Source organism: Schistocerca nitens, chromosome 10 (assembly GCF_023898315.1).
Source record: "Schistocerca nitens isolate TAMUIC-IGC-003100 chromosome 10, iqSchNite1.1, whole genome shotgun sequence".
NCBI lineage: Eukaryota > Metazoa > Arthropoda > Insecta > Orthoptera > Acrididae > Schistocerca > Schistocerca nitens.
In genome coordinates this window covers 126,703,941-126,722,171 of record NC_064623.1, presented here as the reverse complement: position 1 = coordinate 126,722,171, position 18,231 = coordinate 126,703,941, and the positions used below count along the sequence as shown (strand labels likewise).

General features: G+C 37.8%; 1 protein-coding gene across 6 annotated transcripts in view; it reads left to right on the top strand.

The window, feature by feature from the left end:
- The window catches only part of LOC126210075 (spectrin beta chain), a 483,285-nt gene that overhangs the window by 387,631 nt on the left and 77,423 nt on the right, over nucleotides 1–18,231 (top strand). For all 6 annotated transcript variants that reach the window (XM_049939199.1, XM_049939197.1, XM_049939200.1 and 3 more), the window contains exons 21-30: nucleotides 316–448; nucleotides 1,974–2,092; nucleotides 3,900–4,058; nucleotides 4,851–5,114; nucleotides 7,162–7,362; nucleotides 8,218–8,334; nucleotides 8,487–8,687; nucleotides 11,264–11,472; nucleotides 15,042–15,246; nucleotides 16,789–16,983. In XM_049939199.1, coding sequence (XP_049795156.1) covers nucleotides 316–448; nucleotides 1,974–2,092; nucleotides 3,900–4,058; nucleotides 4,851–5,114; nucleotides 7,162–7,362; nucleotides 8,218–8,334; nucleotides 8,487–8,687; nucleotides 11,264–11,472; nucleotides 15,042–15,246; nucleotides 16,789–16,983 — 1,803 coding nt within the window. The remainder of the gene's footprint in view (nucleotides 1–315; nucleotides 449–1,973; nucleotides 2,093–3,899; nucleotides 4,059–4,850; nucleotides 5,115–7,161; nucleotides 7,363–8,217; nucleotides 8,335–8,486; nucleotides 8,688–11,263; nucleotides 11,473–15,041; nucleotides 15,247–16,788; nucleotides 16,984–18,231) is intronic.

Sequence of the window (18,231 nt, the reverse complement as noted above, 5' to 3'; positions counted from 1 at the left end):
TTATGCTTTGTTCCTCACAGTTCAGGACTGAGTTATACGGAGTCCAGTGTTTTTTGCTCTGAATGTAAGATGGGTATATCAAGTGTTAAAATAAAAATACTTAATTAAAAAAACTGATACAAACAATGGAAATTCCTGGGTGGGATAACAATAATATGGAAAGAATGGATTGCCTGCTGTTTATAGTGAACTCTGTGCCTGTATTTGAACACTTAAACAGCTCTTCTGGTATCATGTATAATGGTTTCTAGGTTATTTAATTCATAAAATCAAAGTCGTGCACAATGCCCTTTAACAGTTCAACTTTTTTTGCAGACCAACTTGGAACAGGCAGAGAACTTGATCAAGAGGCACGAGGCATTCCTTACTACAATGGAAGCAAATGATGACAAAATCAACAATGTAGTTCAGTTTGCAAGCCGCCTATGTGACGAAGGACACTTCGCAGGTGAGGTGTGTGTGTGTGTGTGTGTGTGTGTGTGTGTGTGTGTGTGTGTGTGTGTGTGTGTGTAGATTAATTTTGGTAAAAAAAAGTTAGTTCATGTGATTTGAGATATTGGTGATTAACTGCAATCCCCTAGAACTTAGAACTACTTAAACCTAAGTAACCTAAGGACATCACACACATCCATGCCCGAGGCAGGATTCGAACCTGCGACCGTAGCGGTCGCGCGGCTCCAGACTGTAGCGCCTAGAACCGAATGAGGTAACATCTTAAATAAAGCTGGAATAATGTAATTTGGAAAGTTATATCAGAAGATGGTACAGAAACTGAGTATGTCCAGCCCAACTGGCCTTAAAACTGAGATTGCTGGCATATTAAAAAGATGATCAGGGTTGAATCTCCTGGTCCTGGCAGAGGTTAGAGTCCTCCTTCGGGCTTTTGTGTGTGTGTGTGTGTGTGTGTGTGTGTGTGTGTGTGTGTGTGTTCTTAGGATAATTTAGGTTAAGTAGTGTGTAAGCTTAGGTACTGATGACCTTAGCAGTTAAGTCCCATAATATTTCACACACATTTGAACATTTTGAATCTCCTTTTGATAATCTCATTATAACCAGAGCCCATGGGAATAGCAGGGAGGGAAAATGGACATGTATTCTCTATGTGGGAACTAGGACAGTTGCTTTAATACAACCATTGCACTTGCCTCTTGTTCATTAGAGTTGCAGCATACATGATTACAACTGTTGTTGATTTAGTCTTTTGTACATTTCAATCTATAAATAAAATATTAATTAATCCCTTTTTGTAAAAATCAATTTCAAAAAGTTTCCAGAATACAACAGTGTTTTATAAAAGTTATATGTGTTATTATTTCTAAACATCTTAAAAAATGATTTTACAAATTTTGAGTACTTTCATGTCATCTCTATGTACTTGTGAATTTCAGTCATAGTTTCTAATATTCACCTTGTCTCAAAATGCTAAAATTCTAAACCTTTTATGAAGTGTTTAGAGATTTAACATTGCTTTAGAAAATTTATACATATAGGTGCATGTCTTTTAGAAAACTTGCCAGAGCATATTTTATGTCTTGTAGGATATGCCTTGTATTGTGAGTGAATTAAAGAATTTCCTGTTGGCCATGTCGTCCTACTCACATGGAAAGTGTCTTTGAAGGGATTCTCAAAAGTAACTTAAGAAATAAGTGAAGTTTTTGTTACAATTCTTTTGTTCTATTTTGTATTGGCTCTTATATATGAAATATTTCTCAACATTGGTTTTTGAAAAATAAAATTAACGTCTTAAGCTTCTTGCGATATTCTAGAGGATGGGTATGGTGGTTGGTCTAGTATGGTTGTTAAAATAACAGCACATTACTGTTAACTGCCTCATTCTTTTGTGTGAACTACTACAGAAAAACTGTGCTGTGAAAGTAGTAGTAAATTGTGATAAGGAAGCACAGTTCCAAGAGGTTTGATAGAAAAGAAGTGTTTGTGAAGTTTGACTGATGATTTATTTTTTCATTTTCCAGCTGACAAGGTTAGCAAAAAGGCAGACAGCATCAATGAACGGCGCCACGCAAACCGCAACAAAGCTCTGGAGCAGATGGAGAAACTGAAGGATCAGCTGCAGCTTCACCAGTTCCTACAGGTTATAAGACTTGCACTCAAGAGTGACAGTAACTGTAATTTGTCAGTTACTTTTACTCTTTTTCTTAACAACTTTTACAAATTTCGAGACGGTATCCATTGTGACCCATTAAGTCTTTATTTTTACGTAATTTTTACATGAAAAGAGTGAAATTGTGATAAATTCGTTTTTTGATGTGAAGAAGTGTGGCTTGCATACATTTTGGTTTTCCTAGTGTACCTTCTTTAGACAGTGTCCTAATCTGATAGGTCTTTGTCAATGTGTGTAGTGGTTCTGAGATCATCGTAACTTCATATTATACGATATCCAGTGTAGACAAAAATATTTTTAGATTGTCGCACTCTGCTGTGTTTAATACTAACCTTGCCAACATTTTGGCACAGCTGAAGGACCCTCCTTCTAGTAGAAGGCTCTTGCAATCACAGTGAAACTCTAGAAAGATTAGTACTGAAAGTGGTGATGTATGATAGCTTACATTGTTGATTCTGCATGCTAGTGGTTGTGGAATACTAACAATTGGGTTTGAAAGCTGTTTATAGGAATCAAATACCTGTGTATACTACAACAATACTGAACATATTCTCTGAACATGTTTTTCATATTAAATAACTTTCAAATCTGAACACTTTTCAATAATGATATTGCAGCTAGTAATATTATGCTGTAAAATGATCTGTAGAATGGTGCATTATAAACACAAAACAAAAACTGCGTAATTGACTTGCTCACTCAGGAGATGATTTTCAGGCCTGGGAACTCTGTACATGACTAAAGAGACAAAGAAAAGCATTTCTGCTTAGTAAGATTTGAAATGTTAAGTAAAATAGCTTATTGTTCACTGACAATTGAGTAAAGAGAGATACTGCATTTCATAAACAAAAATACTGTTACCAAATGCATACTGAGCCTACAGAACTCTCTGTGCATAAGACAGTAATGAGCCCTGTGTTTATAATCCTTCAACAGATGATACATTTGACTGTAGGTGTTATTAGTCTGTGCTCACATATATTGTTTCTTGGCTAAACTGATTTTGACATTAAGTCCATTTCAATAGCCCATATTTCTTCTCGGGCATTTGCTATGTCATTTGCTCGGGCATTTAAGGAGATACTCGTTCCTACTAAGTACTGATGCAGTTGTTGGCTGAGAAGGAATAGGGGCCATTGAAATTTAAGTAAATTTCAAAAGTTGTTTAGCTAATAAACAATTTGTGACAGTTGACTGATAACCTCTGTAGCCAAATTTGTGTGTTCACTGATGCTGTACACTGACAAGGCGGCAAATATGAGCAAATAAATATGTCTTATTTTGTTAAAAATAGTTAGTAATTAGTTTTATCACACTGACCATTTTAGGACAACTTCTTGTGACAAATTACATAACATTTTCATCTTTTTTTTTGAGATATGTTAAAAGTCTTCACATATTCAGTAATTGTTCATTACATATAGCTACACATTCTTTATTTCATATCACTTGCACTGTTTTCAAATGAGAAATCATTGCCTTACATCACTTAGAAGAATAAAGTACCCACCACTTGAATATTGTTGTCAGACGTTATTAGTCTCGCCAGTAACAACAGTGTTTGATTTTAGAATGAAACAAAATACTTCCATTAGCAATCAAATGTGTTGACTGTCTATTGAAAATTATATATCATTGTCAAAACCCTAAAATGACAAGTTTCAGGAATAAAACATACGGATTCATAACGTTGTCCATTTAACGTTTAGATTGAATAATACATTATAAACTTTTAGAGGTGTTTAAATTGCGAAGTAAATGTTTCAATTTGTTTCAGGATTGCGAGGAACTGGGAGAATGGGTGCAGGAGAAGACTGTAACGGCACTAGATGACACGTATCGCAGTGCCAAGACAGTGCACAGCAAGTGGACGAGGCACCAGGCTTTCGAAGCGGAGATCGCCTCCAACAAAGACCGTCTCTTCAGAATACAAGAGGCTAGTATAAGTAACTAATACCTTTCTCTAATAGCATGTATACATTTTAATCTTAGCAGTGGCTCTCTGCCGTTCTCACTGTTAATATTTTGATGATGATCTTCTTAATGTGGCATTAAAATCAGTATAGGAAATATTGTAGTCAATTAAATATGTACTCATTACTTTCTAGTAAATAGTCCATCTTCAGTAATGAGAGAAGTGTGCACTATCAAAATACTTACTTTCAGGGAAGAAAGAGAGATTGGAGTGAGATTTGTTTAGAGACAAAAAATGAAACTTTATATCTATTTGTATTGAACATTTGATATGTATATATTTAGAATCATCTGTTGTATTTGAAAACTGTATGCTACGTTCCATAATGCTAACAGAATGTTGTCTGTTTGTGTGTGACATTTCATAAAATAATGGCGCTGTAACTGTTGAAGAAATTGCTTCATATAAACAAGGTTTTGTCCCCCCCCCCACACACACACACACTTACTTCCTCCCTCTCTCTGCCACTGCAAATCCCACTGCTTAGCATCAAAAGTTAACTTGTTTGCTATAGCTGAAATGTCTCCGCCTTCTTCCCCATGCACCCCCCACCCCCTTTTCCATCATAATACTGCAATTTTTTTGAGGAGAGTAATGTTTCCTTTTAGTTTAATATGAGGAATGAGTGTTGAGGTGGAGGAAGGTATGAAATGGTTTTACCAGTTTGACATCTTCCATGTGAAAACATTTTTCTAGCGGTGTTGAGTAACTACTGTGTCCGTAACTTACTGCCTTCACTTCACTTTAATTCAGGCGGCAGCAGAGTTGATGAAAGAGAAACCTGAACTTGCGGAACTCGTCGAACCGAAAGTGCAGGAGCTTGGCAACCACTTTGATAAACTGGAGGAGACAACCCGAGAGAAGGGCGAGCGCCTCTTCGATGCTAATAGGGAAGTTCTCTTGCACCAGACATGTGACGACATCGACACCTGGATGGACGAGCTCGAGAAACAGATAGAAGGCCCGGACACAGGCTCAGACCTGGCTTCTGTCAACATCCTCATGCAAAAGCAGCAGGTACGGGATTTTCTGTTCGTATTTTTGTGTGTTTATAGGGGAAAAACACACACACACACACACACACACACACACACACACACACACACACACACTCTCTTCAGTGTGATTTAACTTGAAACGAAGGCTTAATTATTACAATCTGGAGGAGGAGGAGGAGGAGGATGATGATGATGATGATGATGATGATGCGTCCTTCAAACACACATGTAGATGTATGAGGAATGTAATGTAGATATTAATGTTTCAAAGATCCTTTGCAAGGCTACAATAGATTTCATTAAACCAGATCCATTTTTAGACCAGTCTGGTGAATTACTTTTTTTGTATCTGTTCAGTATTTAACTGTGCACCTAGTGTTGGATTTCTCTGAAAAGAAGAAACTGTTAGTGCTGTAAATCCACAAAATCAGGTTCACTGATATTTGGCTTAAAGATTACCATTTAATAAAATACTCATGCGAAGAAAAGATAGCATAAACTATTTTTTGTAGCGGAGGGTATAGATGGACATTCAAAACCATTATTTGTGTTAGAATATCTTTAACATGAAACTTGACTCCTCCATGACATTCCTTAGTTGTTTGTAGAGAGCTTGCTCCACTCGCAGACGATGGTCAGCAGTCATGGCTAGCTACTTGTCTGTTGTGTCAGGTTATAAAACATTGGTGAATTCTCTACATTGATGAATCGTATAAGCCGAAAAAATGGACAGTATGTCTCATTTATGAAGTTTGCATTAAGGGTCTCTACACACTCACCATAAGAAATCTTCGATAATTATGTATTTTGAAGACTGATGAAGTTTTACAATTTTTAATAGGCTCTGTTTGTGAAATACGTCACAAATGTATTTTATCAATAATATTATGAAAATGATAGATTGCTACTCACTGTGAAAATGACACATTGAGTTGCAGACAGGCACAATGAAGAGATTGTTACACACAGAACTTTAAGTCAAAGCCTACTCCATAAAACAAAGGGAAACACACACATGTACGCACAGGCAGGCACACCTTACACACACATATGACCACTGTCTCTGGCAGCTTACGTAAGGTGCTGTTAACTACTACAACCTAACCACAATAGTGATAAGCTGAGCACTTTTCGGCAAACTAACAAATATTTGCAGAGTAGCATGTTACAATAAAAATTATTATGGAATATTTACGTTGGCTAAGGGGTGATTTTTCGTCCTGGCATCTTGCTGCGTGAATGTAGATGCAAATAAAAACATTTCTGCTTCTCTTTGATTGTGGCATTTATTACAAAATACATCGTCAAAAGTTGATAATCACTGAGAATGTGAAAAAATTGAACTGACAATAACAATGAGCCAAAACTGAGACAATAGTGCACATAAAGCAAGATATAACTGAGTCTGGTCAAAGAATGAAAGCGGTCACAGCCAGTACTACATTTGTAATCTTTGAACAATCACTTAATATTACAATCTTTTTTTGTTTCCTACTTTACAATTGAATTTATTCTACATTAAATTTTGTCAAATTCAGTGACAACATATTCTTTTACAAAGTTTGATTCTTTGATATGACATTTACTGTTTCTCACGCAGTTGATTTTACAAATTTTCATATTTGTTGAAATTTGTTTGATATCGTTATATATACCTTGGTTATTAGCTGTAGACAGTTATTTTAATGTTGTTTTATCTTAGTTGGCAAAAAGTCTTCCAATGATTTAAAGCAATGAAGTCACCCACGTATTATTATGTAAATTACTCGTGAACTGAAATATTAAGACAGAACAAAACAAAATACTGAATTATAAATCAGAAGTGTGAATATACAGGTTTACCAGTTTCTTTACTAATTAACAGTATGAACTCCAAGGCTCTTAAGATTACAAGTGACAAGTAAATATTCATTACAGAAAATATGCAAAAATTGCAGATAGAGTAAGCTTTTTTAAAAAAAAAAAAAAATCGAATTGTCTTCGTTCTGCTCATCTCGGGCAAGAATACAGTGTAGAGAGGAATTGTCATCACACTAAATTAACTTTTTTTGTTGTTCATATTTCAGATGATCGAAACACAGATGGCTGTGAAGGCAAAGCAAGTAACAGACCTGGAAACCCAAGCAGAGAAATTGCAGAAGACTGCTCCAGAGAAGATGGGCGACATTGTTGCCAAGAAGATGCAAGTGGAGAAGAGGTTCGCCCAGCTGAAGCAGCCTCTGCTAGAGAGGCAGAGGCAGCTGGAGAAGAAGAAAGAGGCCTTCCAGGTCTGTATCCATGCCTAGAGGTTCTCTAAATGTTTATTAAATGTCCTTCTCAATGTTATTCTGGGTTCTTACTTAATTTAATTTTAAGAGTATTCCTTTGTTGTTTACCCTTGTGATTCATCAATTTTTGTGATGTCATTGTCGTATAAGTGCTTCAACCATAAGAGCTTACAAGTATAGGCAACTGGCTATCATTTCTTACATTGAGATTGTGAGTGATCACTTGAACATCTTGTGAAATTAATGTAATGAAAGTTGGCAAAAAAATTGATACTCCTTCGAATTCCATTAAAGTACACCAAAATGATCATCAGATCATCTTGCAGGATTTTGAAAAGTCATCTCTGTTATCATTTTGTTGTACCTTCAATATAGCCAACAATGCATTCATTACTGTTGTCAAAATTGGTGCTGAGATAAGTTGGGAGAAGATATTTACTCAATAACTCCTCTTTACACATTGAACTATTATTACAGATATTATTAAAACATCTTAACAAAAACCAAACTAATCATGGTATGGCTGTTTAATTTCACTGGTAGTGGAGATTTTAAATTGGAACTTGAAGTGTGGGTTATATCTTATTATGAACCTTGCTGTAAAAATTGGAATTTACTGAGGACGTTTTGGATACACTGACGCACACAAGATGGAATTGTGTCGTAGTACTCCCTATATAGTAGAATGTGGAATAAGAAACTGATCCGGAATTGAAAGCTCGACTTTAAGGGGGAAGGCAAAAATTGTTTACTCTTTTTCAAAGTAAATTAATTATTACTGTCATACTTGTAGTTAAAATAAAAGAAAGGTTTAATGTAGCAGTTCATTATTTAATTTTTTTTTTTTTTTTACAGTTCCGACGAGATGTGGAGGATGAGAAACTGTGGATAGCAGAGAAAATGCCTCAGGCAACATCAACAGAGTATGGAAATAGCCTGTTTAATGTGCATATGCTTAAGAAGAAGAACCAGGTATGTAGGAATTTATTACATAGAGCAGTTGTTACTTGCAGGATTGAGATAGTCATGTGAAATGTCGTGTATACAGCTTACAATCCACTAATGTTGTGTCACAAGCATATTCTTCAGAAAGCGATACACAATTTTCTCTTTCTCTCTTATAGTCATTGCGCACAGAAGTGGAGAACCACGAACCACGCATCAACCTGGTGTGTAGCAACGGGCAGAAGCTCATAGATGAAGGACACGAGGATGCCGAAGAATTTGCAGGTCGCATCAAAGAGCTCCAGGAGAAATGGCAAGCTCTCAAGGACGCCATGGAGAATCGGCGAAAGCACCTTCTGCAGTCGGAGAAAGCCCAACAGGTGAGTCGTGTAGAGGTCATCTACAGAAATTGACTACCACGTGTTCTGCAGTGTGGTCAGTGCAACATGTATATTTATTTAGTTAATGTTTGATGCTCGTAGACAATTGCAAACAAATTAATAATCGTAAACAAAAAATTATAAACGACCAGTTAATAAACAAACAAAGGCAGAAAATCAAAGGTCAGTGGACAGGTTTTCCAACCACTCGATCGCTTTAGAGCCAGCTAGGTACTCGGCGAAAGTGTGTCGTGTAGGCTGAGATACGTGACACTGTACGCTGCAGTTACAGCTGAGTCTTACTGTCCACAACTGTAGAGGGCTGCAGCTCTCCTTCCTGTGCCACTCCTGATTCTACTCAATCTGCACCTAGAAATGCGAGGAAGGGTTTTTGGTTCTAGAGAAGCCTCACTCGGATCGAGACGACCTCGCCAGTTTCCAGCCCGACACAGAATTGAAAGGCTGGCTGACAGACTGGTGGCAATGCTCTAGAATCATTTGAGATTTTAGTTGGGTTATAGAACCTCGGTGTTTGATAATATTATGTATGGAAAGAGATTGGATCTTCTGTATTCTTGTCCACAACAGAGGGAGGGCTCGGAGTCTTCTTACAGGAGGTAGTGATGTTGCTTAGTACTGGGAGCCACCAGATGTAGGCAGAAGTGTAGCAGACACAATGCGTGGCTTGTCCTACTAGGTAGCCTGTGCTTCTGTTCTCGAATAACATTTCTGTACTGTACTTCCCTGCGGTTGGGTTCATAAATTTCATAACACTTCATGTCCGAAGTCTGCTGCCCCTTCTTCTCCAGAGGGCTATCGTATACCAAAAAGTGAAACTGTTCATAATAAGGAAGAATGTTCATGGGAACCATTAAGGGACTGTAGGAATTCATCTTCACTCAATTTTTGGAATTATTTACACATTTGTCATACTGTGGCTTTAATTTGCCCACACTATTTCACAGTAGCTGTCCACCTTTCTGTTCGACCTTGGGCTTCTCTGCAGTTCCTTAATGATGAAATGATGTACTCCTTGTTACTACTTCGTGTTAACAAACATATGACAATTGCACAACACTAAATCTGCTAATGAGGTGGATTATCTAATGCCTCCCATTTGAAACTCTGCAGGAATCATTTGTGTTTCTGCTTCAGTGTGGTGGAGGAAGCCGCAGGATGACAGAATTCCTCTCACCTTGTTTTTAGTTGACCTGTGTAGGCAAGGAAAATTTTGGAAAATTTTCCACCATAAGGTCATAGTGATAGTTGCCCTGGGGCTTCAGTGATTGAAGTGCCACAGATTGTTGTAGGTACATAACACATTAGCCACACATTCTTGTAACAGGTGGTTTGCATGAACATTTTCTATTTGGAGAATGATGATGCATCTGAATCTGTCCACATCGACACCTCACATCGTGTCACACTTTTTTTAAATAACACCTGTACTGCTGTCTCGCAGTGGTGGAGAAACATGGAGGCCACACCCATATACTTTATAACCTTAAAAATTCACTCTTAGGAATTCTCTGCTGATCTGGTAAGTTTTCGATGGTTTGTAGAAACTGAATAGCAGTATTCAACTCTCCTTTCTTTAGGGACACAATTTTGTGTTACATAGGTTGACTTGATCCTAATGGTTATGAGCTTAAGGGTACTTAAGACATCATGAACTGTAGCATTTTGATGTATGAAACCTTATTTCTTTGTTAGTTTACTTTGACTTGCCACAACTTTCTCTGCCACTTGTGACTTCTCTCATTTTCCCGAGTGTTATATATGCCCTCCTCCTCTTCATGCATAGGTCCCTCTCAGACTGGATCCTGTATAATCTCTAACATCCCCTCCCCTCTTCCCCTATCACCCTTCCGACATCATGAACTCTTCCCACCCCTATTCTTACCTCCTCCAATACTTTCTTCCTTGTGCCTCTCAAGATAGAACCTGTCGTTCTGAGAGCTGCAACTGTTGGTTTATTATTTTCTGATCAAATGTTTGAGTGTAGCGAAAACATCCATTATAAATTACACAGTGGGTTTTTGTCCATATTTTCATACTTAAGCAAAGAGTGGGAAATGGACAAATGGAGTACTAATTGACCACCTTGAGGTATAGTTTTGTTAGACATATTTAATTGCTTGAAGGTAATCAAGAAAAAATTAATTAGTGATTGGAGGGAAAATTGAAATATTTCACAAGTAGTAGCTGCTGTTAGCTATGTAAATGAAGTGTCAAAAAGTTTATCTGTTACAGTCCTAGTTGTTTTGCATGTTCAAGTTGTAGCAATATGACATTGAACTGTCAGAATGGCTTTCTCCAGATCAAGTATTAAATTTGGGACATTTTGAGAACTAGAGATGCAAGAACAACAAATGAGGTGTCGGAAAGATCATTCTCTATCTCTGTCAATGAAACAAATATTATTCTTATTTAGATTTATATAGCCAATGGTAGGTCTGTACACTATCATTTTGTACTTTCACAGAAATATATTAGGTGATACTTCTCCTGCACATTTGAGTAATTAAATTCTGAAGTGTCCAAAACATCTTTAATGTGCCTTGTCGTATTTACAGTACTTCTTCGATGCAAGTGAAGCCGAATCCTGGATGAGTGAGCAGGAGCTGTACATGATGGTAGAAGACCGTGGGAAAGATGAGATTTCTGCTCAGAATTTAATGAAGAAACACGAGACACTGGAACTCGCAGTTGAAGACTATGCAGAGACTATTCGCCAGCTGGGTGAAACTGCACGGCAGCTCACGGCGGAACAACACCCAGACAGGTACCTGTTTTCATTTGTGTGAACTGGTCACCAACATAATTGTATTGAGTGCAAGAAATTCAAAGCTCTTACTAATGATCTGTATTCTAATCACCACTATCACTTCCATTATGAAAAAGTCTGTGAATATTGATGCACTGTTATTGGATAACCCATTCCACTTCATTTATGTATTTAATTCACATGATCTATTTCAGAATTATACAGTTTGATCTTAAGACATACTTGGAGCAATTCAACCAATATGAAACATTTAAGTACACAGGGTGTATATGCCCTGGGGCAACCAAAAAATCTAGGAAAAACACATGAGAATTTTTAATCTGGGTAGAAACTGGGAATTTTCCATTGCTCCGGTTTTCAGTTAAATTTTTGTGATTTTCACTGGTAAGGACTGATTTCTAACAAAGAATTTTACTTTAGTCCACTACTACTGAATAATACTACAGCAATAAAACAAACAAGATAATAACACAAAATAAAACTTTAGTTGCAAAGAAAATGTGCCATTTACAATAATACACAGTACACACACAACTGCCCGAGGACAGTAAAATGTGTCAGACTTTGTAATAACAGCTGCTTTCAATAAGTATTTCTTGTGAGCCTTGTTTTGATGAACATGATGTCACAACTGTTTGCATTTCTAACAGATCGTGGGAAAATATTGTAAATGGTAGTTTGAGAAGTGTTGCTCGTAAAGTAAATTTCCTTTTACGCAAGATGAATTATGTTACATGTGAGAACGTGTGATGTATTTCTTAAGTCATGGAGTGTTAGACTCTTGTTCAAAACTTAACACTGAGGACCAGTTACTTAGAAAAATTTCGAGCCCAGTAGATCAGCCATGCATGCCATTATTTAAAATTTTACTGGCACATTAGTGTTTCATATATCTTAAATGGCAAAACGCACTAAAAAGGCCAAGTTTCAGGGTTAGTTTTTGATATTTATTTTAGTTCTTTCATACATTAAAAATAGCACAAAGTGAGTACTTACGCAGTTTTACACATGAAACTTCCTGGCAAATTAAAACTGTGTGCCGAACCAATACTCAAACTTAGGACCTTTGCCTTTTGTGGGCAAGTGCTCTACCATCTGAACTACCCAAGCATGGCTCACAACCCGTCCTTACAGCTCTAATTCCACCAGTACGTTGTCTCCTACCTTCCAAATTTCACAGAAGTTTTCCTGCAGACCTTGCAGAATTAGCACTCATGGAAGAAATAGTATTGAGGAGACATGGGTTAGCCACAGCCTGGGATCCCGCTAAGGATCTTGTCACTACATCCTCAGAAAAAAAAGTCTAATTTTGTTACGACCAATGTTATATGTGAAAGCTTAGCTTTCCTTGTAGCTATACTGCCTGCATATTAATTTAAACCATTAGCTTTTCCTATTTGTGTGTTAACTCCACTTAAGTGATGTTGCTATTGGCTGACTACATCACGTGTCCTATGCTCTGAATATCTGCTGTCATTAGCTGGTAGGATCACATAGCATGAGCTGTGACTGGCTGACAAAAATGAGTTGCAGCCATCCGCAGCTCGTGGTCGTGCGGTAGCGTTCTCGCTTCCCACGCCGGGGTTCCCGGGTTCGATTCCCGGCGGGGTCAGGGATTTTCTCTGCCTCGTGATGACTGGGTGTTGTGTGCTGTCCTTAGGTTAGTTAGGTTTAAGTAGTTCTAAGTTCTAGGGGACTGATGACCATAGCAGTTAAGTCCCATAGTGCTCAGAGCCATTTGAACCATTTTTTTGAGTTGCAGCCTCAGTTTCAGTGCTTTGGAAGCTGCTGTGCTGTATTTGGTGGAATTCATGTTTATACTTTCGTAACATGAAAATATGCATTGTAAATTTTGCTGCGCAACAAGGGTCTTTCCAAAACGTGTTTTTTTTTTTTTTTTTTTAAAAAAAAAAGTCCCCGGATGTTCTGCACTGCTCCAAGGGAAAGTACAACATAATTTAACACGGAAAAAAATGTGCTTTCACCAGTTGCATAGTATATTTTCTCCAAGGAAAAAAAGTGTTTTTAACTGGGAAATCTGGGAAAAATCAAAGAGTCCCCACCCTCCGCTACCCCACCCCCTTGGCCGCATATACGCCCTTGTACAGAAAGAGTTCTGAAATGTAATACATCGAAAATCGATGGAGCAGATTGGCGCAGAGCTGACTAACATGGTTCAATGTCAAGTATTATGCATGCACAATAGCGTGTATTGGGTAGCAGAGAGGCGGAGGGTAAAGGAGAGAATCTCATTTCATATTTCAGTAGCAGTGGACCATACAGCATTGTGTTACCTCAGTTCATTGTTATTATGAAACGAAGTCTGTGATGGAAGTGCAATATTAAAGTGACATCAGGAAAAGATGTTGACATTGGTCAGGTACCATGTTAGAATACCATATTGGCTCAGGTGGAGAAGTTTGAAGACAGTGATAGTGTGTTTGATCCAAACGTGGAGCTCGGAATGCAGTGCACACACCTGAAAACTTGCAGAGAGTAAGGAAAGGTTTTGAACTTAGTCCCCAATGCTCAAAATACAGGTCTGAGTCGAAGCAGTTTATGGCAAATGCTTAGAGAGATCAGATTTCATCCTTAGAAATTGCAATTGAACAGAAACCTAACTACAGAGGCAAGAAAGCACTAGTTACTTTTTATGTTGTCGAGTTTGGTATCCTAACTGAAAACCCAGATTTCTTAAATAATTTGTTCATGTCCGCAAAACCCTTTTCCAGTTCTCGAGCTTCATCAAAAAACAGAACACGCAGTACTGGTCTCCTGTGAACCCTAAAATGCTGCACAAGAAGCCACTGCACTTCCCCAAATCATGGATTGGTGTGGATTTGGTGTTTTTGGGACTCCAGGCCTGTGTTTGTTTTTTGAGAATTAAGATGGAGGAACAGTGGGTTAATTCAGATTGTGATGTCACTGTGTTGGGGAAACATTGTTCAGCCTTGCTTGCAATGCCTCAGGGTTGACCCGAACGTCCTTTATTTTCAACAAGGTAGTGCAATACCCGACACTGCACAAATCAGAAAGACCATTGTCTGTGGAATGTTTGGAAGTGTTCTCTCATTTCGGAGACATCACTTGGCCTCCTCAGTGATGCAACATTATTTCTTCTTTTAATGCTATGAGTGTTACAGAGACGTGTAGTGAACATTAGAGAACTCAAATGAGCCACTTCTGCTGAAGTTGCGACTTGTGATGATAGGGGACCTATGGAGGCACATGTAAAACTGTTGGAAACACTTACATCCATGCACTGATTTCAATTGATTGTATCTTTCTGACACAATTTTCAAGAAATAAGCTTGTAAGCTTTGCATAATAAATGCCATAATTCATAGTATTTACAGACTATTTCATTTTATTTTTCCTGCTTCCATTTTGAAATCTATGAACATCTGAAATGTTTGGCTAGCTTAGCACAGATCTGTTTTATTGTAACTATAAAATATGCCAGTACCTGTCTGTATTCAATATGAAGGCCAAACACACAGGAAGCAAAGATTTATGCATGCTCAACTAAACCTAAGTATTACTGAAGACTGTTTGTGGTGTTACAGTGACCAGATAATAGTGAAGCAGTCTCAGGTAGACAAGCTGTACGCCGGCCTCAAAGACTTAGCTGGCGAGCGGCGTGCCAAGCTGGAGGAGGCTTTGCAGCTGTTCATGCTGAACCGCGAGGTCGACGACCTCGAGCAGTGGATAGCGGAGAGGGAAGTCGTTGCTGGCAGTCACGAGTTGGGCCAGGATTATGACCATGTTACGGTGAGTGCTGTCCTGCAGTTACAGAAATAAATTTTGAACTGGATTCGAAATATAAATTAGGTTTTTGGATCACTTCTATGTAAATAAGGCCCTCGGGAGAGGTTGTTGCCTTCCACCAGCATTATTAAAAATATTTATTAGTGAAATACTGCAATACTGTTCTGGAAATGTTCAAGGAGGAAGATATTTACATAAATGATTCATTTCTGATGATCAGATTCTGCTAGAGGAATATTTAAATGATGACGACGATGATGATGATGAATATAAAAAGTAGAGATAAGCAGTATGATAATTACAGGTAACTCTTGAGTCTAGGATCCACCGTTATGGGACTATGTCCATAAAATATAGATGGTTGGCAATGAGTACACGGAAGTGTGTATATTTGAATTAACTTGTCACAGCTAATTCTTGCTGTGCTAAAAGACTTAGGTCTGAATTAACTGCAGGTAATGATTTCAGCTGATAAATAGAAACTAGGCAAACTTTAAATTCCTATCCACGGCTGATTATGTTAGATGTGAACTATCTGTGAAGTTTACTGGCTAAAGCTTGACTAATCGACTACACTAAAAGTAATTTAAGATAATGAGTGGTAATGTTGACAGCACTGCAGTGAGACAGTCACATCTACAGTGCTACTGATGATGAAATCTAAAGGCTAAATGTTTTACTTTTTGCTAATGTACCGAGAATGATGATGAACCCTTGAAGACAATGGTTGAAAAGAAAACAGAAATTAAATTTTAAACACTCCTTGTGTTTCCAAAATCAGACTTTTTATGGCAGATGCTCACATTTCATGCCTCCAAAGTCGCTTTGAGGAGGACAACTTTGAAGAAATGACAACAGCTGATCAGTTTTGTTCAACCAAACTATTAGACATACTTGTACATATTCACTTACTGGGCAAACTCTGCACATTTGTCACTGATTGGCTGTCATTTTATGGTCATAGTTCCATAACACTGCATTTCCGACCTGTGGTTATTAAAAAAAATTTTCTCAGTTTTATGTTATATGTCGTGCTGGGACTGTATTATCAGGCTGTTTTTCATCACCCTGTATTTGAGTTTAATTTGTTGCAGACTATGCCGGCCATTCAAAGCTTTGATTTAATTAATCTTTGGACTGTAACCACAGATAGTATAGTATGCAAGTTATTTGATGTGCTATATATTGTATGCAAGTTTTCTCTTAAATTCTTTCGATGAAAGAACCAATTGTTTTGTATTTTAATTATTTTACACATTATATGGATTTCAACCATTTGAATGTTGAATATTGATTCACAGGTGAATCTGCACAGCAATGAAAGCAAAATAGAAAGGGTATTTTAATTCATTCAGTGGCAACCTGCATGGCAGAATGTTATCATTCAGGCAGTTTGTGGTAGCATCTCCTCCTCCTCCTCCTCCCCCTCCCCCTCCCCCTCCCTCTCCCCTGTTCCCTTTTCCTGATTTACCTTTATTTTTCTTAAAAATGTTGGATGTTTTTGGCAACACAAAACATAAAGCGTAACTTGCTACTTTGTTGCAGCTTTTGTGGGAACGCTTCAAGGAGTTTGCTCGTGACACAGAAGCGATCGGCAGTGAGAGAGTGTCTGCCGTGAACGGAATTGCCGACCAGCTGATTGGAGCGGGCCACAGTGACTCTGCCACCATTGCAGAATGGAAGGACGGACTGAATGAGGCGTGGCAAGATCTGCTGGAGCTCATTGAGACAAGGAAGCAGGTGAGGCAATTCTTGGTATTTGGTTGCTTTCAGCTGGTATAGGATATTGTTCTGGTGAAGCATCTGAAGTCTTTCACATTACTTAAAATTGAGAGAGAAATGAAGGGAAGTTACTAGTTAGTTGACATTGTGATTTTCATGCCAAGGGAGTATTGTTTTGTGAAAGAGTGCTGCCACAGTTCAAGCTGATGTATCAGTCACCAAAGAACTTCATTGGTGGCATTGTATTTCTGATACATTGACTCTGGTCTTTGGCACAGCTAAATATTTATTGTTTTGTCTCCTCGTATAAGGAATGCTTGAGGCTGCCAGGAAAAGTGTTAGATTTTTTGGCATTTAAAAAATGATGCATCATTGACTGTGACCACTTTCACAACACTGAAGTTGTGTGAGCAATCAATATTTGAAACAGTAAATGAGAATTTAACACACAACACCTCAACCCTGTTTTCTCCCCTTAGCCTCAGATTAAGCTTTCTAGATATAGGACACAGTATAAGACAAAAAATTGAACAGTTGTGTATGACTAGAGTATGAGTGTTAGGAAAGAGACTTCATCAAGGATTACTTCCTGTGGTCACAGTCAAAGCTTATGATGTGTGAACAAAGAAGGTGGGCAGCTGAGTAGGAAACAGGAAATGGTAATTGCTCTGGAAAGCAAAGCAATTTATTCATTAAAAGAAAGCACCTAATGTTAGCAGAGTATTTTTTTCATTAAATGGTTATAATGAGAGGCAGAATAATCCTGAGGCAGACTCATAAACTCAGAAGTGTTGAAAAATATTGGTGGGCCGTATGTCTTTTTGTTGTGCAGAACATAGTGCTTTCAGCATGGAACAGGAAGTAACCAGCAAATGCATTTTAAAAAGAAATGTGGTCTTGTTAGAATAGATGCTAGTTATAGGCAGTAGTAGTTAAATCAAAGCTAAGTGGAGTGAAGGTGCAGTTGTACTCCTATCATACAAATTGATAAAGATACATGCGGATCTGTGAGAGAAGCTCGTTGAGTGGCTTCCTTCAGTGTGGAATACATTCATTTGTGTTTGACACTGATCCCATTGTAACTCTCCAGTTACAAGACTGTGAGGCTGTCTGGGATTACAAACTACAGCCTATCACAACAATCATTTTATGCTCGCTATTGTGGAAACAAAGATAATTTAGTTTCCATAAAAGATATGCCATATACATTCCTAAAACAACAAAAATTTGATATTATGATGATGATGATGATGATGATGATGATGG